At 38.8% G+C, this 22,119-nt stretch overlaps 1 protein-coding gene across 3 annotated transcripts in view; it reads right to left on the reverse strand.

Annotated features, from left to right (window-relative positions):
• Window positions 1-55: 55 nt before the first annotated feature.
• SNAPC3 (small nuclear RNA activating complex polypeptide 3) overlaps window positions 56-22,119 on the reverse strand; it is a 39,148-nt gene continuing 17,084 nt past the window's right edge. Inside the window, exons 4-11 of one of the 3 annotated variants that reach the window (XR_010123289.1) lie at window positions 19,259-19,363; window positions 16,711-16,860; window positions 12,398-12,480; window positions 10,582-10,746; window positions 5,864-5,971; window positions 3,629-4,220; window positions 2,137-2,311; window positions 56-712 (exon numbers count right to left, since the gene is read on the reverse strand). Coding sequence is in view for 1 of the 3 variants with exons in the window: in XM_054502973.2 (XP_054358948.1) it covers window positions 4,073-4,220; window positions 5,864-5,971; window positions 10,582-10,746; window positions 12,398-12,480; window positions 16,711-16,860; window positions 19,259-19,363 (759 nt within the window). In the remaining 2 variants the exon portion in view is untranslated. Of the gene's footprint in view, window positions 713-1,108; window positions 4,221-5,863; window positions 5,972-10,581; window positions 10,747-12,397; window positions 12,481-16,710; window positions 16,861-19,258; window positions 19,364-22,119 lie in introns of those variants that run through there. The other 2 variants (XR_010123288.1, XM_054502973.2) reach the window with 2 other exon arrangements.

Raw genomic sequence — 22,119 nt, forward strand, 5'->3', positions numbered from 1 at the left:
CAGAGGTTGTGTTGTTTTGGGAAACGGGGTAACTAAACAAACAGTAAGCTCAAGATGATAAAAAATAAAGGAAATATTTATCTTTTGTTCACCCTCCCTTTCTTCCCATGACCCACCAGATCTATAGTTTTACAAAGCCAGAATATTCAAATTCTAGAGATACAGCATCATTCTCATAATTTACGTCAGCTTGTACAGGCTGACCTTGCTCTAACTAGTTGATGTATGTTTGCTTCAAGCATAATTGCTGTCCTTTAATCGTAACTCTCAAGAAATGTGCTTGGTCATAGGCTGATTTACAGATGATAACTTCTCAGAACTCTTGATAATTATTCATAAGACTTAAGAACTTTCAGGATCATTGAAATTGTTCATTGGCTCAATTTGTGTGTGTGGTCAAAACTCCACAGCTGGACAAGGAACCAAGAGGTAATTTTGAGATAGATAGCCCCCCACCGCACCCCTCCAAAAAGTACGTGTAATACTTATGTTTTAACACCTCTTTTGGGCTGGTATGTGTGTGTATGTACGTATGTGTTTTGATTACTGGATAAAAGAGTCATACATCAGCCAGGCGCAGTGGCACGTGCCTGTAATCCCAGCTACTTGGGAGGCTGAGGCAGGAGAATTGCTTGAACCCGGGAGGCAGAGGTTGCAGTGAGCTGAGATTGCGCCACTGCACTCCAACCTGGGAGACAGAGCAAGACTCCATCTGAAAAAAAAAAAAAAAAAAGAGTCATACCATGACCAAGCAGAACTGACTATTGAAGGTTTTCTTATCTGCTTGGAGAAACTGCAGATACATCCATCTGAATCTGAGAACTGATTGGGATTTGGTATGTGAACAACTGGAGAGAATCGTACACTTTATAATATTATATCCAGTGATTTCAAATAATATGATAGATTTTGCTGATACAGTACTGCTGTCTGTGTTCCTACTCACATACACTTACCTGGTTACAGATGTCAGGTCAAGATGAGGTCTGCATCTCATCCTGTATAAGAGCAAAGATTTTTCATAGGGTGCTGTGAGGGCTTTGCTAACTTTATTTTGTCCGATTGGCTAGAAAAAGGATGCTCTAATGGAAATAGCAAATCCATATCATTATGAAACAAAGAAACTGGTTTAATAGGCAGAAATGTGTTTATGTTTGCGTTGTATAATTCTGCAACACAATGTTAGAGATGACTGACCTTTCTCCTAGTAAAACTAAAATGTCTAATTATCCTTAAACGGTACTGAGGCCTGAAGAATGTTTAAAGAAATAGCTATTGCTTCTCTAGTGACTTCTGTGCATGTGTATCCACTATTATATAAAAGTCAAATTCAACTACCAAGCAGGTTGATTGACATGTTCATGACAACATTTTCATATTTGCCTATCTTCATTAGATAATGTGTTAACATGTAATCTGATAGGCGTGTTACATTTGATTGAAATAAGCATAAAGAAAAGCTGCCTTGAAAAAAGAGAAAAGCTGTCTTAAATCAGGGGTTTTATAGCTCCAGAAATATACAAAGTTAGAAATTTCTTTTGACTTGAACTTGGTGGGATACCTGTATAACTGATACATAACACACGGGCAAACTGTGGGAGTAACCTGGTTGATTAACTTTTCTCCTCAGTTTCACCAGGAAACAATAATAGGTAGGTACCTGAGTCTTTGATGAAAAAGTTAACCTTAAGAACTAGCAGAATAACATTCTCAAATAATAAAAGAATCCCAGTAGCAGAAATGTTTTAACTGGCATGTTTCTTTGTCCACTAAAATGAATTGACACCACACATGGAATAATGCATTATGACAATAATTAACTTTTTGAAGTTTGGTGTTTTCAGAGTATGAAATGAAAATGAATATAATAAAATATCCTTGCACATGCATGTAAGTAAGACCTATAAGGAATGCAGTATTAAAAATGAATAAAAATTTTTACCCATAGAATTTTAGGGTTGGGTAAATCATTTATCTTAAATCTATGGTTTGCTGGCAGTTATCAATCTGCTCAATTTTAGCATTGTTGTATACAAGAAAGTAAAAATTTAGGCATAACATAAGCCAGCCTCTTGAGTTCTCTATACTGATTATCTGTGTACTGACTGAATCAGTGAATGAGAACACTAGACATACCAGAAACACGTGCTTGTCATCTCCAAGCCAATGGACTTAACTGTTAGTGGCATTTAAGTCCATAAAACATACTTCACTGTCAAACACATAGGCTTATAGGTTTCGTCAGTTTTCCATGTATATGATAAATATCTGTTCTTAGCCATCCAGATACTCAGTCAAATTTAAATACAACCTAGGAGAGAGAAAGTGGAATTTATTTATTTTAAATGATGCATTTGAAATCTATAGTATTCCTAAAAGTCTTTTAAACAGTATTAAATTTTCTACCCATAAAGGTTTCCAGAAAATATTTTAATATAGCTAGCTATAAATCTATCTGATGGTCTAGACCTGAAAAGTTTCTTTTGCTGGGCGCTGTGGTTCATGCCTGTAATCCCAGCACTCTGGGAGGCCAAGGCGGATGGATCACTTGAGGTCAGGAGTTCGAGACTATTCTGGGCAACATAGTGAAACCCTGTCTCTACAAGAAATAAAAAAAATTAGCCCGCCATGGTGGTCTGTGCCTGTGGTCTCAGCTACTCGGTAGGCTGAGGTGGGAGGATCACCTGAGCCTAGGGACGTCAGGGCTCCAGTGAGCCAAAATCACGCCACTGTACTCCAGCCTGGGTGACAGAGTAAGAGCCTATGTCAAAAAATAAGTTTAAAAAGTTTTTTTTTGTTTTCTCAAAATAAGATGAGAGTAACTAGGATTACTATAGTAAGGGGACCAGAGGAATGGAAGACCTGGGCCAGAAAAACTTATTTTTCTTTTTGCTTATATAATTTTGGTATACATCCAATAGTATCATTACCGGAGAATAAGTGAGCCAGAGCTAGCAATCAAGAGGATCTTGATTTTTCCATGTCCCCACAGTCATAAGAAATCTGCTATTGTTTTTTAAATCATAGTATTAAATTGACATATTTTAAACTCATAGCATTCACAAAGCTTTTGTCAAGAAATAAAGCTTCAAGTTAATGTTATTTCTGGAGTTATGAGTATATACTCAAGATCTTTTTAAATTCATTATTCACATAGTCTTATTAACATGTCTTGTATGCCTAGTTTCCTTCAAAACAAAACCTAACATTACCTAAACAGCACACTAAGATTAAATTCCCCCAAAGCAGCTGGGCGCGGTGGCTCACACCTGTGATCCCAACATTTTGGGAGGCTGAGGCGGGCGGATCGCCTGAGGTTAGGAGTTTGAGACCAGTCTGGCCAACATGGTGAAACCCCATCTCTACTAAAAAATACAAAAATTAGCCAGGTATGGTGCCAGGTGCCTGTAATCCCAGCTACTCGGGAGGCTGTGGCAGGAGAATCACTTGAATCCGGGAGGCAGAGGCTGCAGTGAGCTGAGATTGCGCCATTGTATTCCAGCCTGGGCAACAAGAACGAGATTTTGTCTCAAAAAAAAAAAAAAAATCCCTAAGCTATTAAATTTGTCTTATTTGTAAATAATTCATTCTCCCTAATTTCCATTACAGGTATTTGAAGGATCTTTACCTTGGAAGCCTCATGGCAGAAGGTGTAGCTCTCACATTCTTCAAGGAATTTTCAAAACACTTCCACTACTTGATGTATCATTAATAATTCTATCTTTAGCAAAAAACTCCGGACAGAGAATGAATAGGGAAGGCATGGATTGGGAGAAAGAATATGTGTGTCTGACAAAGGATTTAAAGTCAGAATATATAAAGTACTACAACTCAACTCAAAATGAGTAAAAAGCACTAAAATACTATTTGGAATAAATATGAAATTAAACTATGTTATAAACATTTAAATACAATCATTATAAGAAAATCTGTGATTTGGACTTTTTTTTTGATAGCTTTAGCGGACTGTTCAAAGTGGATCCTGTTCCTCAGTGGCATTTCTTAGAAATAAGGTAACCATTGAAGAGAACAGTTATTTCATGAGGGGGTACTTTTGTGAGTGTAGCTATTCTTAATTAAAGGTTCCAGGATCAACATAAGGATAAGCAAGGAATTCCCCCAGTTTGTTGCCTTCTGAATCATAGTGCAGCATTCGGAAGCAAACATCACAAAAGAAACATGGGTCCTCTGGTGCAAAACTGTCATTGTTCGTCACCCATCTGTAGTTTTTAAAAAAAGAAGTACATCATTACAATCAAATTTGCCATACTTTAACATGCTTTAAGTTATGACCTGTAGCAATATGTAAATATAACATTCTATTTCCTTATCAGTTTGTTATTAATGCATAATAATCCTTTAATTTTGTACACATAGATACAAATACATCACCACCAATACTCTCTCTAGAAAGCAAAAGGGCATCTAACATTAAGAAACACTGAAGAATGCTGTTTCTCTGTAATACCCTTAAAGGAAGAATATAAATCTATTTGAAAGCATCACACATTTGCCATGACACCTATCCTCCAAGTACGAATATAGTCATTTTCTTCTAACAGACCATCTTGAAAAACCGTGGCAAAATTAGATGCTACGGATCTGATAAACTTTTGCTTAATATACCTTCTTAACTGATAAATTGAGTACTGGTTAATTTGAAAACTATATAATTCTTTTTACCTAGAACTCAAGATTATGTTATAAAGTATATACAAATAGCAATATGGGCAACATTATTCAACCAAAATGCTGAATGGCATGAAGATGCTATTGTATGGTATGTTTGAATTCTGCATCTCATGGAATGTTTGCTTTTAACATTATTTTCAGTTTGATTTATCATGTTTTCCTATTCATCTTTCAGAAAAGAATATTGTGGTGGGGTGGCGAAAACAAACTGAAGATACAAGTTGAGTATTCTTTATCTGAAATGCTTGGGACCAGAGAGAAGTATTTCAAATTGCAGATTTTTTTCAGATTTTTAAATATATTATGCATATATTTGACGGTTGAGCATCCCACTGAGAATTTGAAATCCAAAATGCTCCAATGATCATTTGAGCATCAGATATTGCCACTCAAACACTTTCAGGTTTTAGATTTCTGATTCTTGAAATTTGGAATGCTCAACCTGTACTAAATTTCCTTTCCTCTGAGTGGCTTTCAGATTTTTTTTATATGTTTTTTTATAGTTATTGCTGTGTTGTCCAGGCTGGTCTCCAGGCCTCAAGCGATCCTCCCACCTCAGCCTCCAAAAGCAACAAATTTTTTTTTACTGACCCACAGTAAGAAATGCCTTATAATCTAAACATGTAGAATCACATAAAGTAAAAATTTTATAAAACTATATTTTAATTTAATGTGATGTGCTGTGGTTTTTTTTAATTGATGAAGTTTTACTGATGAAGCTGATTAAACTATGTGGACAAGAGGCAGAACATGGCTCTCGAGCATTTTGGATTAAACGAGGTTTTCTTTTGTTACTTCCCAAACCCCTTTATGGTAATGTGCACTGTGGCCCTCTACCAGGGAGTTATTGTACACAGCTTTTCTTGAATGTATTCTATCAGAGAATTCTTTGCTTTGCTTAACACTAGTAACTTTTATTTTTATTCACCTAGCTGTATACATTTTACAAGCCTGAAATTTGACCTACCCCTGGACTTGTGTACATATAATATTTCCTTACTATTTAAGAATGTTTTAACTCATTAAATTGATTTTGTGGCACTTCCCTACTAGATGATACTTCATATTTATAACCTAAAGTACAAGTATTCTTAGATCCAAAGTGGAAAACAAAATACCAAAAGTCAAAACTACCATTTCTCAGAGAAAAAAAAAATACATTATCACTCACCTAGCTGTATACATTTTACAAACAAAACATTTTCTGGTCCATAGCCAATGCTTCTTGATAAGGAGGGGATACAGTGTCCTATCCAAGCAGTCATCATGATGCACAAGCCTTTTGTTTATGGGGAAATAAAGATATTAAGGTGACAAATATTAAGTGACAAATTTTTATGACCTATTAAAATATATCTGTACCTGAGTATTAGGAAAATAGATATTTTCAATTTTTGCTTACAATATGTTGCTGAATTACTTGTTATGCCACGTTTGACCAAATTGTGTTCCACAAAATACTTTCTCCAAGAGCATTTTGGATTAAACAAGGTTTTCTTTCCTTAGGCTTCTCAAATCGCTTTATGGTAATGTACACTGTGATCCCCCACTAAGAGGGAGTTATTATGTAGAGCATTTCTTGAATGTATTCTACCAGAGAATCCTTGCTTTGCTTAACACTAGTATCTTTTATTTTTATTTATTTGAAATGGGGTCTTACTCTGTTACCCAGGCTGGAGTACAGTGGCATGATCTTGGCTTACTGTAGCCTCAAACTCCTGTGCTCAAGCAGTCCTCCCACCTCAGCCTCTCCAGCAGTTGGGACTACAGGCATGCACCACCACACCCAGATAATTTTTTAAGTTTTTATAGAGACACGGTCTCACTATGTTGTCCAGGCTGGTCTCAAACTCCTGGCCTCAAGCGATCCTCCCACTTCAGCCTCCCAAAGTGCTGGGATTATAGCTGTGAGCCACGACACCTGGCTAACATTTAGTACCTTGTAATGAAACATAATTTGGGCAAAGCTACTCAGTGATATTTTACCTAGATTAACTGGTTGTTACAATGTGGCTCTTGTTTTTTTAAAGTCTCCTTTATTAAAATCTAATTCTGACTCCTGGCATAATATGAATTGGTAGAATCTTAGTTTTAAGCATCAGAATTATGAAACCTTTAAGAAGTTTCATAATTTTTATTAAAAAAGAAATGGAAGTCAGTCTCTACTTTGCCACTAATCAGCTCCATGGCTTTGGGTAAATCTTTTAAATCATGACAGACATCAGATTCTTCTGAAAGATGAAAGGACTACACAAAACTGTTCTAAAAGTCTCTAACAATTCTAAAATTTGATTTTTTTTAATTAAAACTTTCACCATCAGAAAATAATTAACCTTTTGATAGTTGGTATTATGGAATGGCAATGAATGATTAAATCCACCTGTAAGATAAAAATGACTTCTCTAAATTGCCTTTTAAAAAGCCCTACATTGCATACTCTTAATAAATGTAAAGTGTTTAAAAAAATTAAAGGGCAGATGTGGTGGCTCACGCCTGCAATCCCAGCACTTTGGGAGGCCAAGGCAGGAGGATCGCTTGAGCTCAGGAGTTCAAGACCAGCCTGGGAAACAAAGTGAGACCCTGTCTCTACAAAAAAATAACAAAATTGGCCAGGCATGGTGGCATATGCCTATAATCTCAGCTGTGGGAAAGACTGAGGGAAGAGGACTACTTGAGCCCAGGAGGTCAATGCTGCATTGAGCCATGATTTTGCTACTGCACTCCACCCTGAGCAACAGAGTGACATCCCCTCTCAAGAAAAAAAATAGTGTAAATTGTTTTTCTTTGCCATTCAAACAAATCATGTTTCTTTTGTTGATCACTGTATCAAGAAGTTACCATGAATTTAATGGTCATGTTTTTATCCTGCAGCCTTGGCATCATGTTGTTTATAGAAATAGGCCTATACTATAAGAAATGTACGGAAAAGGCCAGGCGCAGTGGCTCATGCCTGCAATCCCAGCACTTTGGGAGGCTAAGGTGGGCAGATCACCTGAGGTCGGGAGTTCAAGACCAGCCTGACCAACATGGTGAAACCCTGTTTCTACTAAAAATACAAAATTAGCCGGATGTGGTGGCACATGCCTGTAATCCCAGCTACTCAGGAGGCTGACGTAGAAGAATCACCTGAACCTGGGAGGCAGAGGTTGCGGTAAGCCGAGATCACGCCACTGCACTCCAGCCTAGACAACAACAGCGAAACTCAGTCTCAAAAAAAAAAAAAAAATAATACAAAAATTAGCCGGACAAGGTGGCACGTGCCTGTAATCCCAGCTACTTGGGAGGCTAAGGCATGAGAATTGCTTCAACCTAGGAGACACAGGTTGCGGTGAGCCGAGATCATGCCACTGCATTCCAGCCTAGGCAACAGAGTGAAACTCCGTCTCAAAAAAAAAAAGAAAAATTTACGAAAAATAAGGCCATCAGAGAGAATAGGGGATTGCCTTCCATCTTATGTTTATTACAAGGCCAGCACATTTTCCCACATTTGAAAGGAAGAGCAGGCAGAACAGCTTATGTAATTTTTTTTTCTTTTGATACAGTCTTGCTCTGTCGCCCAGGCTGGAGTGCAATGGCACGATCTTGGCTCACTGCAACCTCCGCTTCTCGGGTTCAAGTGATTCTCATGCCTCACTCTCCCAAGTAGCTGGGACTACAGACGCCCATCACCACACCTGGGTAATTTTTGTATTTTTAGTAGAGACAGGATTTCACCATGTTGGCCAGGCTGGTCTCCAACTCCTGACTACAAGTAATCTGGCCACCTTGGCCTCCCAAAGTGCTGGGATTACAGGCATGAGCCACCGTGCCAGGCTGCTGATATAAAATTTTAATAACATCAAAGACATAAATGTACTGTCTATAATTTTTAAAGTCATATAAATCCAAGGTTTATGTATTCTTTTGGCCCTTGCCTCCTCATTCTTCTTCCCTAGGGGCAACTGTTTTCCATTCTTGTTTGTTTAGAATTTAGCTCCTCAACTTCTCCCCATAGAACTACCATAATTTTGGTTAAACAGATATTTAATTCATGACGAATTAGTGCTACTTCTACCTAAGCCACACAGTTGACATCTATTGGACGACATTTTGCTTTGTAGCTATTAATCTATTAATTCTCTCCCATTTACATTTGCTTAATTTTCTTATTTATTTATTTATTTATTTTTTGATATGGAGTCTCGCTCTGTCACCCAAGCTGGAGTGCAGTGGCACAATCTCAGCTCACTGCAAGCTGCGCCTCCCGGGTTCACGCCATTCTCCTGCCTCGGCCTCCTGAGTAGCTAGGACTACAGGTGCCCGCCACCACGTCTGGCTAATTTTTGTATTTGTAGTAGAGACGGTTTCACTGTATTAGCCAGGATGGTCTCGATCTCTTGACCTCGTGATCTGCCCGCCTTGGCCTCCCAAAGTGCTGGGATTACAGGCGTGAGCCACCACGCCTGGCCCATTTGCTTAATTTTCAATGTACCTGTCACGAATTCAGTCACCTATTTTCTGACAGAACAGTGAACAACCGGGAATCTACCAGTTTTATTTTTCCTCCCAGACATCCTTCCTGAGTTCTGTATGCTCCTGGCTCCAGACCCTGGATCAAATCTCTGGGTCTGGTGTAAAGCTCTCACACTGGGATTTCACTTTTCCATCATTCTGAGAATCCCTTTTATGTCTATTTAACCTATTCTGTGTTGCATTCCATGTCTTTCTTGTTCACGGTTTACACTTTCTGTGAAGCACTTTTACATCTTCTGGTAGTTTCCTGAGATGGGAGTGCATGGGATACAAAATTTTGGAGAAGAGTCAGTTAAAGACCAAAAATGGAAGCAGGGACTTTCTGAAAGCATCAGCTTCTTTCTTTATTTTTTTTGAGACAAGGTCTCACTCTGTCACCCATGCTGGAATGCAGTGGCATGATCATAGCTCACTGCAGCCTTGACCTCCTGGTCTCAAGCAATCCTCACATTTTAACCTGAGTAGCTGGGATTACAGGCACGCACCACCATGCTCAGCTAACTTTTGTATTTTTTGTAGAGAGGGTTTCACCGTATTGTTCAGGCTGGTCTCGAACTCCTGGGCTCAATCTGCCCACTTCAGTCTTCCACAGTGTTGGGATTATAGGCGTGAGCCACTGCGCCTGGCAGGCATCAGTTTCTATTAGTGGTATAATAAATTACTAATTAATACCAGTAATTACTGGTTTCTAATTACTGGTCAAACATAGGTACGTTATTGTTCCAGAAAAAACTTTTAAATGGTCTCTCATAAGGAATCAAACCAGCAATGGAGCAGGGTTTATTCGTACATAGTATTTCTTCTTAAACTGTGATTTCCTAAATAAAGAGGAAATGAATAGCCTTATTCATGGAATAGAGCTATTAGCTGTCTAAAATTTATAACTCATCCCTAAGTCTTATTTTAGACTATCTTAGCTCCTTCCCAATTTAAATCTTTGTCAAAGCATTAAGACTTCACATTTGTCAAATATTAGAATTACTCTTCCTCCAATTCCCTTTTATCTCCTTCAAATTTTGGCAAAAAGACAAACCTAAAAACAAAGTTGCAATGTTATATATAAATGGATAAGTAATGTCTGAATAACAGCTATTTAATACAAAATGGAGATACTTTTTAAAGTATTAACAGATTTTTAACCGTCTAACAGTAAAGTATTTCTTAAAGATTTTCCAAAATAATGAACAATAGAGGATGCAAATGGATGGAAAGAGTTGGTATTTGCATGGAAAGAGGACAGTATTTTTGCTGCTCCCAAGCCAAGTTGCAATGGTTATTACTTTTACTCCTCTTATTTTTTAAAAAACTATCTCTGCTTTTGTACTCTGAAATAAAGAAAAAAAAAGGTAACAAAATGTCCTACGTGCTGTCACCTACCTTATGTCAGTAATGACAATGACATGTTCACAGTCTCCCTGATGACAGTATAAGTAAGGAAAACCCAGTTTAATACACAAGTCATTGAAGGTGAAATCTTCCATTCTAGCAGTCTGAAACTTTCCATAGCCTCTATCATGGGACTCTGACCACTCAATGATAGTTCTGAGGGGGGAAAAGGCAAGGATATATCATTTTTCCACAAAAACTTAAAAACTACAGAAAACAGTTTGTGATTGCAGTAATTCACATTAACCTAGCTCACCCAACTAACTGGACAGTTGCCATCTTGAGATGAAGACCAAAATGTTTGACACATGTTGAGATTAGGAATGCTGAATTTTCATAAGGGATCAGTTTTCTGCAGGTTACATGATGTGCATCACTTTAGCTTAAATGCAAAATGTGTAACAATGCCACTCATTATTGTGTTTTGAAAAATATTTTTCACAAAATGTTAGTATGTAATGAGATTATTTAATATTTCAAATACTTCTTAGTTTCAATGTTTAATATTATAAATATTGATAGTTATAACCCACATAAGCAGTAGCTCATCGGGGTCTTCAATTATTTATAGTATAAAGAAATGCAAGGCTGGGCCTGGTGGCTCACACCTGTAATCCCAGCACTTTGGGAGGCCGAGGTGGGCGGATCGCTTGAGGTCAGGAGTTCAATTCCAGCCTGACCAACATGGAGCAACCCCATCTCTACTAAAAATACGAAATTAGCCGGGCGTGGTGGTGCATGCCTGTAATCCCAGCTACTGGGGAGGCTGAAGCAGGAGAATCGCTTGAACCTGGGAGGCAGAGGCTATGGTGAGCCGAAATCGTACCATTGCACTCCAGCCTGGGCAACAAGAGCGAAACTGTCTCCAAAAAAAAAAAAAAAAAAAAAAAAATGCTGAAACCAATAGGTTTGAACTGTTGGGTTACAATACAGATTAAAAATGGCTACAATATGCTGGGCATGGTGACTCACACCTGTAATGTTAGCAGTTTGGGAGGCCGATGCCGTTGGCTTACTTGAGGCCAGGAGTTCAAGACCAGCTTGGCCAACATGTTGAAACCCTGTCTCTACTAAAAATACAAAAATTAGCTGGGCATGATGGCACACACCTGTAGTCCCAGCTACTTGGCAGGCTGAGGCACAAGAATGGCTTGACCTGGGAGGCAGAGGCTGCAGTGAGCTGAGATCATGCCACCATACTCCAGACTGGGTGACAGAACGAGACTTTTTTTCTTTTTTAAAAAAAGGGCAACAATAATATATATACTTATATACTATAACTGTTAAGACATTGATAATGAAAGTATGGTCTCATTAAAATGAGCTTATAGATTTTTCCTATATTATGTACTTAAGCAATATATACATCACCATCACCTAGGGCAAACAACAGTATATACTGGATAGGCAGAAAAAATAGTGAAAGGTTAATTTGCCGCTATTACTTATATGTAAAGGTCAGAGACAACTAATGCATGTTAAGGGGATTTAATTTTTTTTTTTTTAGATACAGAGTCTTGCTATATTACCCAGGCTGGAGAGCAGTGGGTATTCACAGGCGAGATTATAGCATGCCGTACAGCCTTGAACTCTTGGCCTCAAAAGATTCTCCTGCCTCAGCCTCCGGAGTGGCTGGGACTACTGTGCCTGGCTAATTTTTTTTGGATGTATGTAATGCACAAGACAAGATTTATCAATAATTCCTTGGCAAAGGTCCTTAATAGGCCAATAATAGGATTTGTGGAGATAACACTACTTTAATAACTAGAAATAGGAAAGACTTTGAGAAGATTTTTGGAAACTATACCTGCTCAAATCTCTGCATTCCGGGTATCTTTTATCATTATAAAATGTTCCTTCAAAATAAAAGAAGGCTGATTTGTATAGGTCCTACAAGAAAACAGATGGTATTGAGAGAAAGTCAACTATTAACAGTGATGAAATTGCTCTAAGTATTAATTCAAAATATATATATCATAAAATCACACTAATATGTGTTACAAAAACTGCTACTACTTTCAATTTTACCCTATTGCTGTTTTAATCACTACGTTTGATTTAAAGGTGTATATTCTCCTGAGATTCATGAAAGGAACCCAATTAGAAATCAAATAAACATCATTATTTTATTATACTTACACAGCAGTAAGTAGTGTTGGATACTGGAACTAAAAACTAAACAAAGTCCTATCTTTAATGTTTCCCCAGTAATAACAATGATCATCGAGCTATGTTTTTCTGGCATTTTTTTGTATTTGCAATGTTTTTACAAAAATTCTCTCTTTATATTTTCAGTAACTCTTGGGCAGACAGAATCTGAATTTCTATTTTTACTCAAGCAATCTTGCCCCAGGTACCATAGTTGTACCACAACTGGTTGGAACCTTCAAGGTTTCTTAACTCATTCTACCAGTTTCTGTCAAAGGAGTGGCTCTCAATCCTGACTGCAAAATTAAATCACAAAAACACCAAACACTAAGTATCAACTCAGACTCATTAATTAAGAATCTTTGGGGATCAGTATTTTTCCAAAGCTCTCTAGAAAAAAACATGCAACCAGAGTTGAGAAGCACTCTGTTAAACTGGTCCTTCACCTTCTATTTAGACCCCCAAATGAGGGTCAGAAGACCTGAGTTCTTTTCCTTAACCTACCACTTACTAGCTTTGTGATTCTGGTATGTAGCAATCACTTCTCAGACCTGTTTTCTCATCTGTGAAATGAGAATAATAGTATCTGCCACAATGTCTTACAGGATTGGGGTGAAGATCAAAAGCAATTTATGTATAGGAGATGTATGTTTCAGGTACTAAAATAATTTTACCGTAATATTTTAATTTTTCTCCTACTTCTTTGAAGCTTCCATTTTTCTTTCTTGTCTTCATTCCCCCACTTACAGATCATCTTGTGTTCACATCAGACACTCCTGCAAGACTGGCTATGTTGTTTCTTCTTGGACCAGTCACTAAATCTCACTCACCCTCTGTTTTCCCATGTAAAATGTGAGTAAAGCCTTTACCTTCATCATAGGTTGTTATGGAGATTATGTACATTAAGTATAATGTACTTAATGTCATATGACTAGCTGCTACAATACAAAATCTGCCACTTAATATACCTCTACACCCTCAAAGAGGTAAGCAGGGTCCAAAATAAAGGTTCTAAAAAAATAACTATTGACTTATTTTGGAAACAAAATCAAGTTTAATATATATAATTGTGTTTTACAAAACACTTCCATAAAAATTCATCTTAGGTGATTTAAGCAACTTACTATCTTTTGGCATAATTATTAATTACAATGTGAACTCTAAAAGAACAAAAATGTTTTCCATTTAAATCAAAAGTCATCCACTAATGAACTTCCCTGACTGGCCTGGTGGCTCATGCCTGTAATCTCAGCACTTTGGGAGGCCGAGGTGGGCAGATCACCTGAGGTCGGGAGTTTAAGACCAGCCTGACCAACATGAAGAAACCCCATCTCTACTAAAATTACAAAAATTAGCCAGGCATGGTGGTGCATGCCTGTAATCCCAGCTACTCATGGGGCTGAGGCAGGAGAATCACTTGAACCCTAGAGGCAAAGGTTGCAGTGAGCCGAGACTGTGCCATTGCACTCCAGCCTGGGCAAGAAGAGCAAAACTCTGTCTCAAAAAAAAAAAAATATATATATATATATAATAATAATAATAATAATAGAAGAGACAGAAACAATATAACAGTAGATATGTAAATATTTTAAAATAACAATTATGGGTTATTTAATCCCTGCTTAGAAAACTTCTGAAGCTATCAGCACCAACGTACAGACCAAGTAAACTGACAAAGCCTGGTTAAAACCTTCTCCTGGGCAACACAGTGAGTTGTTGCCCAGACTGGACTTGATCAAAAAACAGACAGACAAACATTCTCCAGGGTTTCCTGAAGGTAAGACTGATTCCCAGGTCTGACTCAAATTGCTTTGAGCAATGTTCAGATGGTTGGAGTGAAGAGGATAAATTCAGATTTTTCTTCTTAGACTGATCTTATTTAACAGTTACATCTTATGTTTTTTTTGACAAGGTTAAAAAACTTTGCAGAAGATTGCCACTGCTGCTTTAAAGAAAAGATAAATCTTGGCCAGGCACGGTGGCTCACACCTTGTAATCCCAGCACTTTAGGAGGCTGAGGTGGGCGGATCACCTGGGGTCGGGAGTTCGGACCAGCCTGGCCAACATGGTGAAACACCGTCTCTATTAAAAATACAAAAATTAGCTGGGCATGGTGGCTCACGCCTATAATCCCAGCACTTTAGAAGGCTGAGGCGGGTGGATCACCTGAAGTCAGGAGTTCGAGACCAGCTTGGCCAACATGGTGAAACCCCGTTTCTACTAAAAATACAAAAATTAACTGGGCGCAGTGGGGCCACCTGTAATCCCAGCTACTTGGGAGAGTGAAGCACGAGAATCACTTGAACCTGGGAGGTGAAGGTTGCAGTGAGCCGAGATTGCATCACTGCACTCCAGCCTGGGCAACAGAGCCCCACCCAAAAAAAAAAAAAAAAGAAAAAAAAAGATAAATCTCATATTTCCTGCTCCGCATAAAGTTTTGAAATTCTACTTTTCTTTTTATCCTATTGTTTCTCTCCAAAAGCACTGAGACGGCAACCCCAAAGAACCTAAATATCTAAAAACCATTTTCAGCATAACTCAACAGGTACTTAAGTGAAATCTACATGTAAGCCATATGCTAGTCTCCACACTAGTCACCAAAACTGGAATATAGTCAGCCTGTGGAGCAGACACACACATATTACACTGAATCAGCATACTGAAATACATACTACAATGGACAAAAGAAAAGGTGCCAGGGTAACAAAGAAAAGAGTCAAGAAAAATTGCATATAATTGGTGAGTTTTGAGCTGGGTTTGGAAATCTGAGAATGAACTCACAAAATGGATGGAAGTAGGGAAAGGGCTTCCTACCATGTTCAAATAGAGACATGAAAAAGTATGGTACACTGATGAAAATACACAAATTCCCTATGGATGAATGAGGTGTAAAGGCAGCAAGTAAACAGTACAGAAAGTTAATTTGGGAAGCATCATTATAAAAGGCCTTATATGTCAGCCTAGGGAGAAAAAAAAAAGTTAACATGAAACCTAAGTTATACCAACATTTATGTGGCTGGTGGAACAGGACCCAGGAAAAAAGGAGATTGTGTTGGTTCTTGTCCAAACACTATCTTCATCCTTGTTGTTCCAAGTATCTTTTTACTCATCTCTAGGAGATGCTATCCCTCCCCTGAAATGGCCCGGTAAACCTGAGGCCCTCTGCCAGAGTTTTAGCAGGTTTAGTTCAATCCTGCCCTATGATGAAATGTGGAAGGGATCAAGGCCCTCCTGCTTTATTAGGTAAACGATCCTTTCTGAAAACATTGTGGGTAGCCAGTCTACCACACTGCTCCTTTCCATCCTTATCCAGGGGGTATGCAGGGCTTCTCTTTCCTTTTGAGAGCAACACATTGGGGAAACACCAGCAAGGACCAATTTCATATGCTCTCTCCTTGTTGGGTATTGGTCCTTGGGCAGCAAAAGGTGAAGAATGGGTGCTAACTATTTGAAGCTCTCAGGCTGACTTGAGCCTTTTGCTGGGTGCAATCATGACAGATCGCAATTCTGACAGAGCTTCAAACAAGAGTGAATGAACAGCAAAGTCACATGCTACAGTGAGGTCAAGTTATATAAAAATGGAAAAGTGACCAACTGCTTAGAAAATTAGGTGGTCACTATTGAGCTGAGATGGCGACACTGCACTCCAGCCTGGGCAGCACAGGGAGACTCTGTCTCAAAAAAACAAAAAACAAAAAAAACAAAAAAGAAAATTAGGTGGTCACTATTAGCCCAGAAGGAAAAGTCTCCATACAATAGTTTAGAAACAAATGAGAGATGAAGAAATCAAAACAGAGTCTAGCATCCTCTTTGGAAAAGTTCCAGTGATAAAGGGAAGGAATGAGATAGTGTAGTAGTTTGATGGAATCCCACAGAAGAAAAGGATTTACTGGGACATTTATGAACCTGCTAGAGTAATCACTATTTTCTTAGCTTGTTATTTCCTTGTTTCATGGGAGAAAATCACCTTACTTTGCTGATGTGCTCAGGGGCTTGGTCAGGAGTGTTGCTGAATTCACCACCAATCTGGAGGTCACTGACACAGCGAATTGAATCCCTCAGTTCTGTGAGTTTTTGACTGCCCAACACCAGTATTGTTTGGTATGGTTTGTGTTCTTTGTGCTAGAAGTCGAAGAATAAATAAGTGTTCATTTAGAGACAAAGCGATAAAACTACAAATCCTGTCATGACTAGATCAAAATTAAATTGCTGGTTCTCTTAAGTTTAAATTGTCCCCATAACTTGATGCTCTGTATTTTCACATCCAATAATTATAGGGCCAAACTAATGGTCAAAATTGTTTACGTCTCCCCTGTGATCCAGAGCCACTCTGAAACCACCTCCTTTATCACACACCAAGCCACTATTTCCCCTGGTATTCCCTCAACCTCAATCCACCCAGGGCCAAGCACCAGGCTACAAGGGACAGCCCCTCTGCCCACAAACCTACTTGAATTATTCAAACTAGCCAATCCTAAACTGTTTACTCTTCCCTACCTTGTCTTTCCCACAGAAACCCCAATAAAAACTGTGGTCTATGCCTTCCCCTCTCCCCTTTCAGCCTCCTAAATGAGAATGATGCTTCTTCCTGTGGCCCTACATGGTGTGCCCCCTCCTCTAAGGAAATGTAATAAAAATCTCCTTTCAAAGGCATTATAGCCTCTCCATGTCATCACTCAGTCATCTCCATAAATTAGAATAGCATGGAATGGCCAAGCACAGTGGCTCATGCCTGTAATCCCAACACTTTGGGAGGCCGAAGCAGGAGGACTGCTTGAGCCTACAAGTTCGAGATCAACCTGGGCAACATTAACAAAACCCCATCTCTACAAAAAATTTAAAAGTTAGCTGGGCGTTGTGATACATGCTTGTAGTCCTAGCTACTTGGGAGGCTGAGGTAGGAGGATTGCTCAAGCAAAGCTGCAGTGAGCCGCGATTGTACCGCTGCACTCCAACCTAGGCAATGGAGCAAGGCCCTTGTCTCAAAAACAAACCAACGAACAAAAATCCCATGGGTACAACTGACATACTTAGCCATGGAAATTTTCTGGTTTAAACTGAAGTTTATAATCAAGATGATACCAAACTGACATGAGCATTAAGAGCCACTGGAATGTAACTTCATTTAGCAAGATTGTCTTAAAATTTCCTAAAAGTTACTTCATTGAGGTCAGGCAATCTATACCGTAACCTGAGGTTATAAACCCAGATTCATTACTTTGGTTTGGTTTGTTTTTATGATTGGTCATTTGGGATCTTTTTCTGGGGAGAAGGGGGTGGCGGTGGGGGACAGAGTCTCATTTTGTCACCTAGGCTGGAGTGCCATGGCATGATCTTGGCTCACTACAGCCTTGACCTCCCGGGCTCAAGCAATCCTCCCTAGTAACTGGGACTACAGGCGCACACCACCACACCTAGCTAGTTTTTGTATTTTTTGTAGAGATGAGGTTTTGCCACGTTGCCTAGGCTGATCTTGAACTCCTGAGCTCAAGTGATCAGCCCACCTCAGCCTTCCAAAGGTGCTGAGGATATAGGTGTGGGCCATTACACCCGGCCAGCAATTTGAGATCTTAATCAAATAAGATAATTAGTACTAACTACATCCCAGATGCTTCATAAAAGCCTATTTATTCATAAGTGCAATTTATATATATTAATATTTCAATGACAACTCATCAGAATTTATGACACATCTATTTAAGGAATCAAGAATATATACCCTCTGGCCTAGGAAACAGTTCTTTCTCCTAAGAGATTCTTGGATACCCTTGACTTAATAATGTTCTGTATTTTCAAAGACAAAGAGCTATCTCTGGTTAGTTCAATAACTTCCCAAGTATTCTAAATTAGTGAACATAGGTCACTCCATTCCTCCATTAGCCACCTATTCTGCAAAAATCCCTCAAGAATTTGTAGAATTAGAATCATTATGGATTTACATATACTTTCAGTTGCTTCTAGTGCAGCAATCAGGCATATATTTCAATACTATACCTGTAATCCTACTGGATCAAGAGATTGTTTGAAATTTGACCTTATTTCCAATACTCCTTATTAGAACAGATGGCACAAGATTATAGATTGTCAACTCTAAAAATAAGATATCAGATAGGCAGCATATGCTTGCATTTATTAGACAGGGTCTCACTCTGTCTCCTAGGCTGGAGTTCAGTGGTGCAATCATAGCTCGCTTACAACCTTGAATTCCTAGGCTCAAGTGATCCTCCCGCCTCAGCCTCCCAAGTAGTTGGGATTACAGATGTGCACCACCATGCCTAGCTAATTTTTTTGATTTTTAGTAGAGACAAGGTCTCACTATGTTACCCAGGTTGGTCTCAAACTCCTGGCCTCAAGTGATCCTCCTGCCTTGGCCTCCCAAAGTGCTGAGATTACAGGCATGAGCTACGACGACCAGAGCATTTATTTTTAATGTAAGCATAGGAATATGACTCTTCAAATAATTAAACACTTTTACAAAAGTTACTATTATCCATAAAATCCAAAAGGTTTTACTACTTACCTTATGAAATATAACAGGGTACAAGATATTCACAGATAGGATAAGCTCCCCTTCTTCAATCATGTCTGCTGAATTTTCAGGCCTTTTTCCTATGGCATGTGACTCCTGAAGAAAGAAAAAGAGACACTGAAATCAGACACTATAACTCAGATAAGATGCAGTGTGGTACAATGGCTATCAGCAAGGGATCGAGTCAAGCAGCCTTGGGTTTGACGCCTAATTATACTCCGGGAAAACTGTTAAGACATCTCTAAGCTTTAGTTTCATCTTCTTTCAATAAACAAGCAGAACCAGAAAATACTTACTGTACTGTTGCTGGGAATGTGTACATAATCCATCTGATAAGTTGTGTGGTACTGAGTACTTAGCAGTTGATGAGCAAACAGGAGTATCAACTACTGTTGGTATAACGCTGGCATTTCCAGTTACATTTTTACATTCCTTATCAAATATTCCTGTGAAAGCTATTTTACAGATAAAGCTCAGAGGTTCAGTGATTTACTCAAGGTCATACCAGAGTTAGGACACAAATACAGATTTGTTTGGCTCTAAACCCTATGCTTTTTATAACACCATGACATCTTTAATATATTTTGATCTTTTATGTGTGCTGAATTAATATAAAATAGGGGCCAGGCTGAACTGGTTTAGATGCAGGATGTTTTAAAAATAAGTGGGAATGATGTCACAAAATAGAGTAGGCAGCTCCAGGGCCCAGTCCCTCTAACAGAAGCAACCAGTAAGCTGGAATGACAGACTAGAATACATTATTTTGAACTCTGGAACCTGATGGGACACTTACAACAATCAGGGGAGTGTTTGATGAAGAGAGAAGTTGCTGCTTTTCATTAGTAAGCACTGTGTGCAAATCAACTACCACCCTCAATCCTTCGCCCCTCTGCCGATGAGACGGGCAGCTCGAATTCCTGGAGAAGCTGGCTGGTGCCAAGGCAGGCAGTGGGGACCTGATCTCTAAGAACTGAGGATTTTATGTCTGGTGATGCCGAGTGCCTGGCCCAGGTATGTGCATTGGTTTTGACCCTCTTGGTGGCAGCAGCTTCCCCCAGCAGGATCTATATTGGAAGACTTACAGACAAGATGCTTTTTTTCTTTTTGGAGCCAGGTATTTAAGGAAATCTTTGTCAGATCACTGACTGACCGCAGAGATAATGAAACAGAAACATCAGTGACCACGTACAACAAGTAATACACATGCTACAATAATCGTTTGGAAAAGTCACAGGCAGCTCCAGCCATGCACAAGAAAAAATATACCTAGAATGTCTAGTTCTCAAAAAAACATATGAAACACACAAAAGAGGAAAGTATGGACAATTCTTATGAAAATAAGAATTTGACAAAACCAACCCTGAGGAAGTCCAGACATTGGAATTACTAGTCAAAGTGTCAATTAATTATTCCTACAGGCAATAGCTAAATTCGCACATAAATAAAAGTCCACTAAACAAAGATGTTAAAGCAACTGACTTAAATGTGCTCAATGAGTACCCCAGAAATTTGTACAATCATTATGTATCAACTTTAAAAATGTGTTCAATCAGCTAAAGGAAACCAAATACTTAAAGAAAATCAGATTCCTCAATAAGATTAACAGGAGTTTTCTCATCAGAAACCATGGCAGTAAAAAACCAGAGAATGGGCAGACAGATGGATGGACTGACTGACTGATTTTTTTTTTTTTGAGATGGAGTCTCGCTCTGTTGCCCAGGCTGGAGTGCAGTGGCGCTATCTCGGCTCACTGCAAGCTCCGCCTCCCGGGTTCACGCCATTCTCCTGCCTCAGCCTCCCGAGTAGCTGGGACTACAGGCGCCCGCCACCGCGCCCGGCTAATTTTTTGTATTTTTAGTAGAGACGGTGTTTCACTGTGTTAGCCAGGATGGTCTCGATCTCCTGACCTCATGATCCGCCCACCTCAGCCTCCCAAAGTGCTGGGATTACAGGCGTGAGCCACTGCGCCTGGCCCTGATTTTTTAAATCTATCTATGTAGCCTAGATTGGCCTCAAACTCTTGGGCTCAAGTGCTCCTTCTGCCTCAGCCTTCTCAGTAACTGAGACTATGGGAACCCACCACTGTGTTCAGCTTTTAAATTTTTTTACTCTTGTTTTTCTTTTTTGGGTGACATATTTAAACTCATGAAAGAAAAAAACACCTGTCAACCAAGAATTCTGTATTTGGCAAAACTATCCTTCAGGAATGAAGGAGAAATTAAGACATTTGCAGATAAACAAAAGCTAGGGGAATTAATTACTACCAGTAGACCTGACCTGTAAGAAGTGTTAAAGAGGATTCTTCAGGCTGAAATGAAAAGACACTAGAAAGTAAATTGAAGCCATAGAAGAAATAAAGAATACTGCTAAAGGGAACAACATAGGTAAATATAGAAGCCAGTATTATTGTACTTTTGGTTTGTAACTCACTCCTGTATGATTTTTCTGTTTTTCCTACATGACTGCAAAATAAGTGGATTAAACAATACTTATAAGGTTATGTTAATGGACACACAATATATAAAGACATAATCTGTGACAACCCAAAGAGGGACAGACAAAGATGTGGAAGCAGAGTATTCGAATACTATAGAAACAAAACTGACACAAATGTTCAACAATGATGGGATTATGCCCCAATAAACCCCATAAATAAAATACATCACAAGTGGAAAATGCATTTAAGACCCCAATAAACCCATCATAAAGTCAAAACATCCTAAGTCAAACCACAGTAGGTTGAGGACTGTCTGTATAATTAAAAGTAAGTTGTTTCAATTTTAAGATTTAATTGTAATCCTGGCTGGGCACAGTGGCTCACACCTGTAATCTCAGCACTTTGGGAGACTGAG

This window comes from Pongo pygmaeus, chromosome 13, assembly GCF_028885625.2.
Source record: "Pongo pygmaeus isolate AG05252 chromosome 13, NHGRI_mPonPyg2-v2.0_pri, whole genome shotgun sequence".
NCBI classification, from domain to species: Eukaryota; Metazoa; Chordata; class Mammalia; order Primates; family Hominidae; genus Pongo; species Pongo pygmaeus.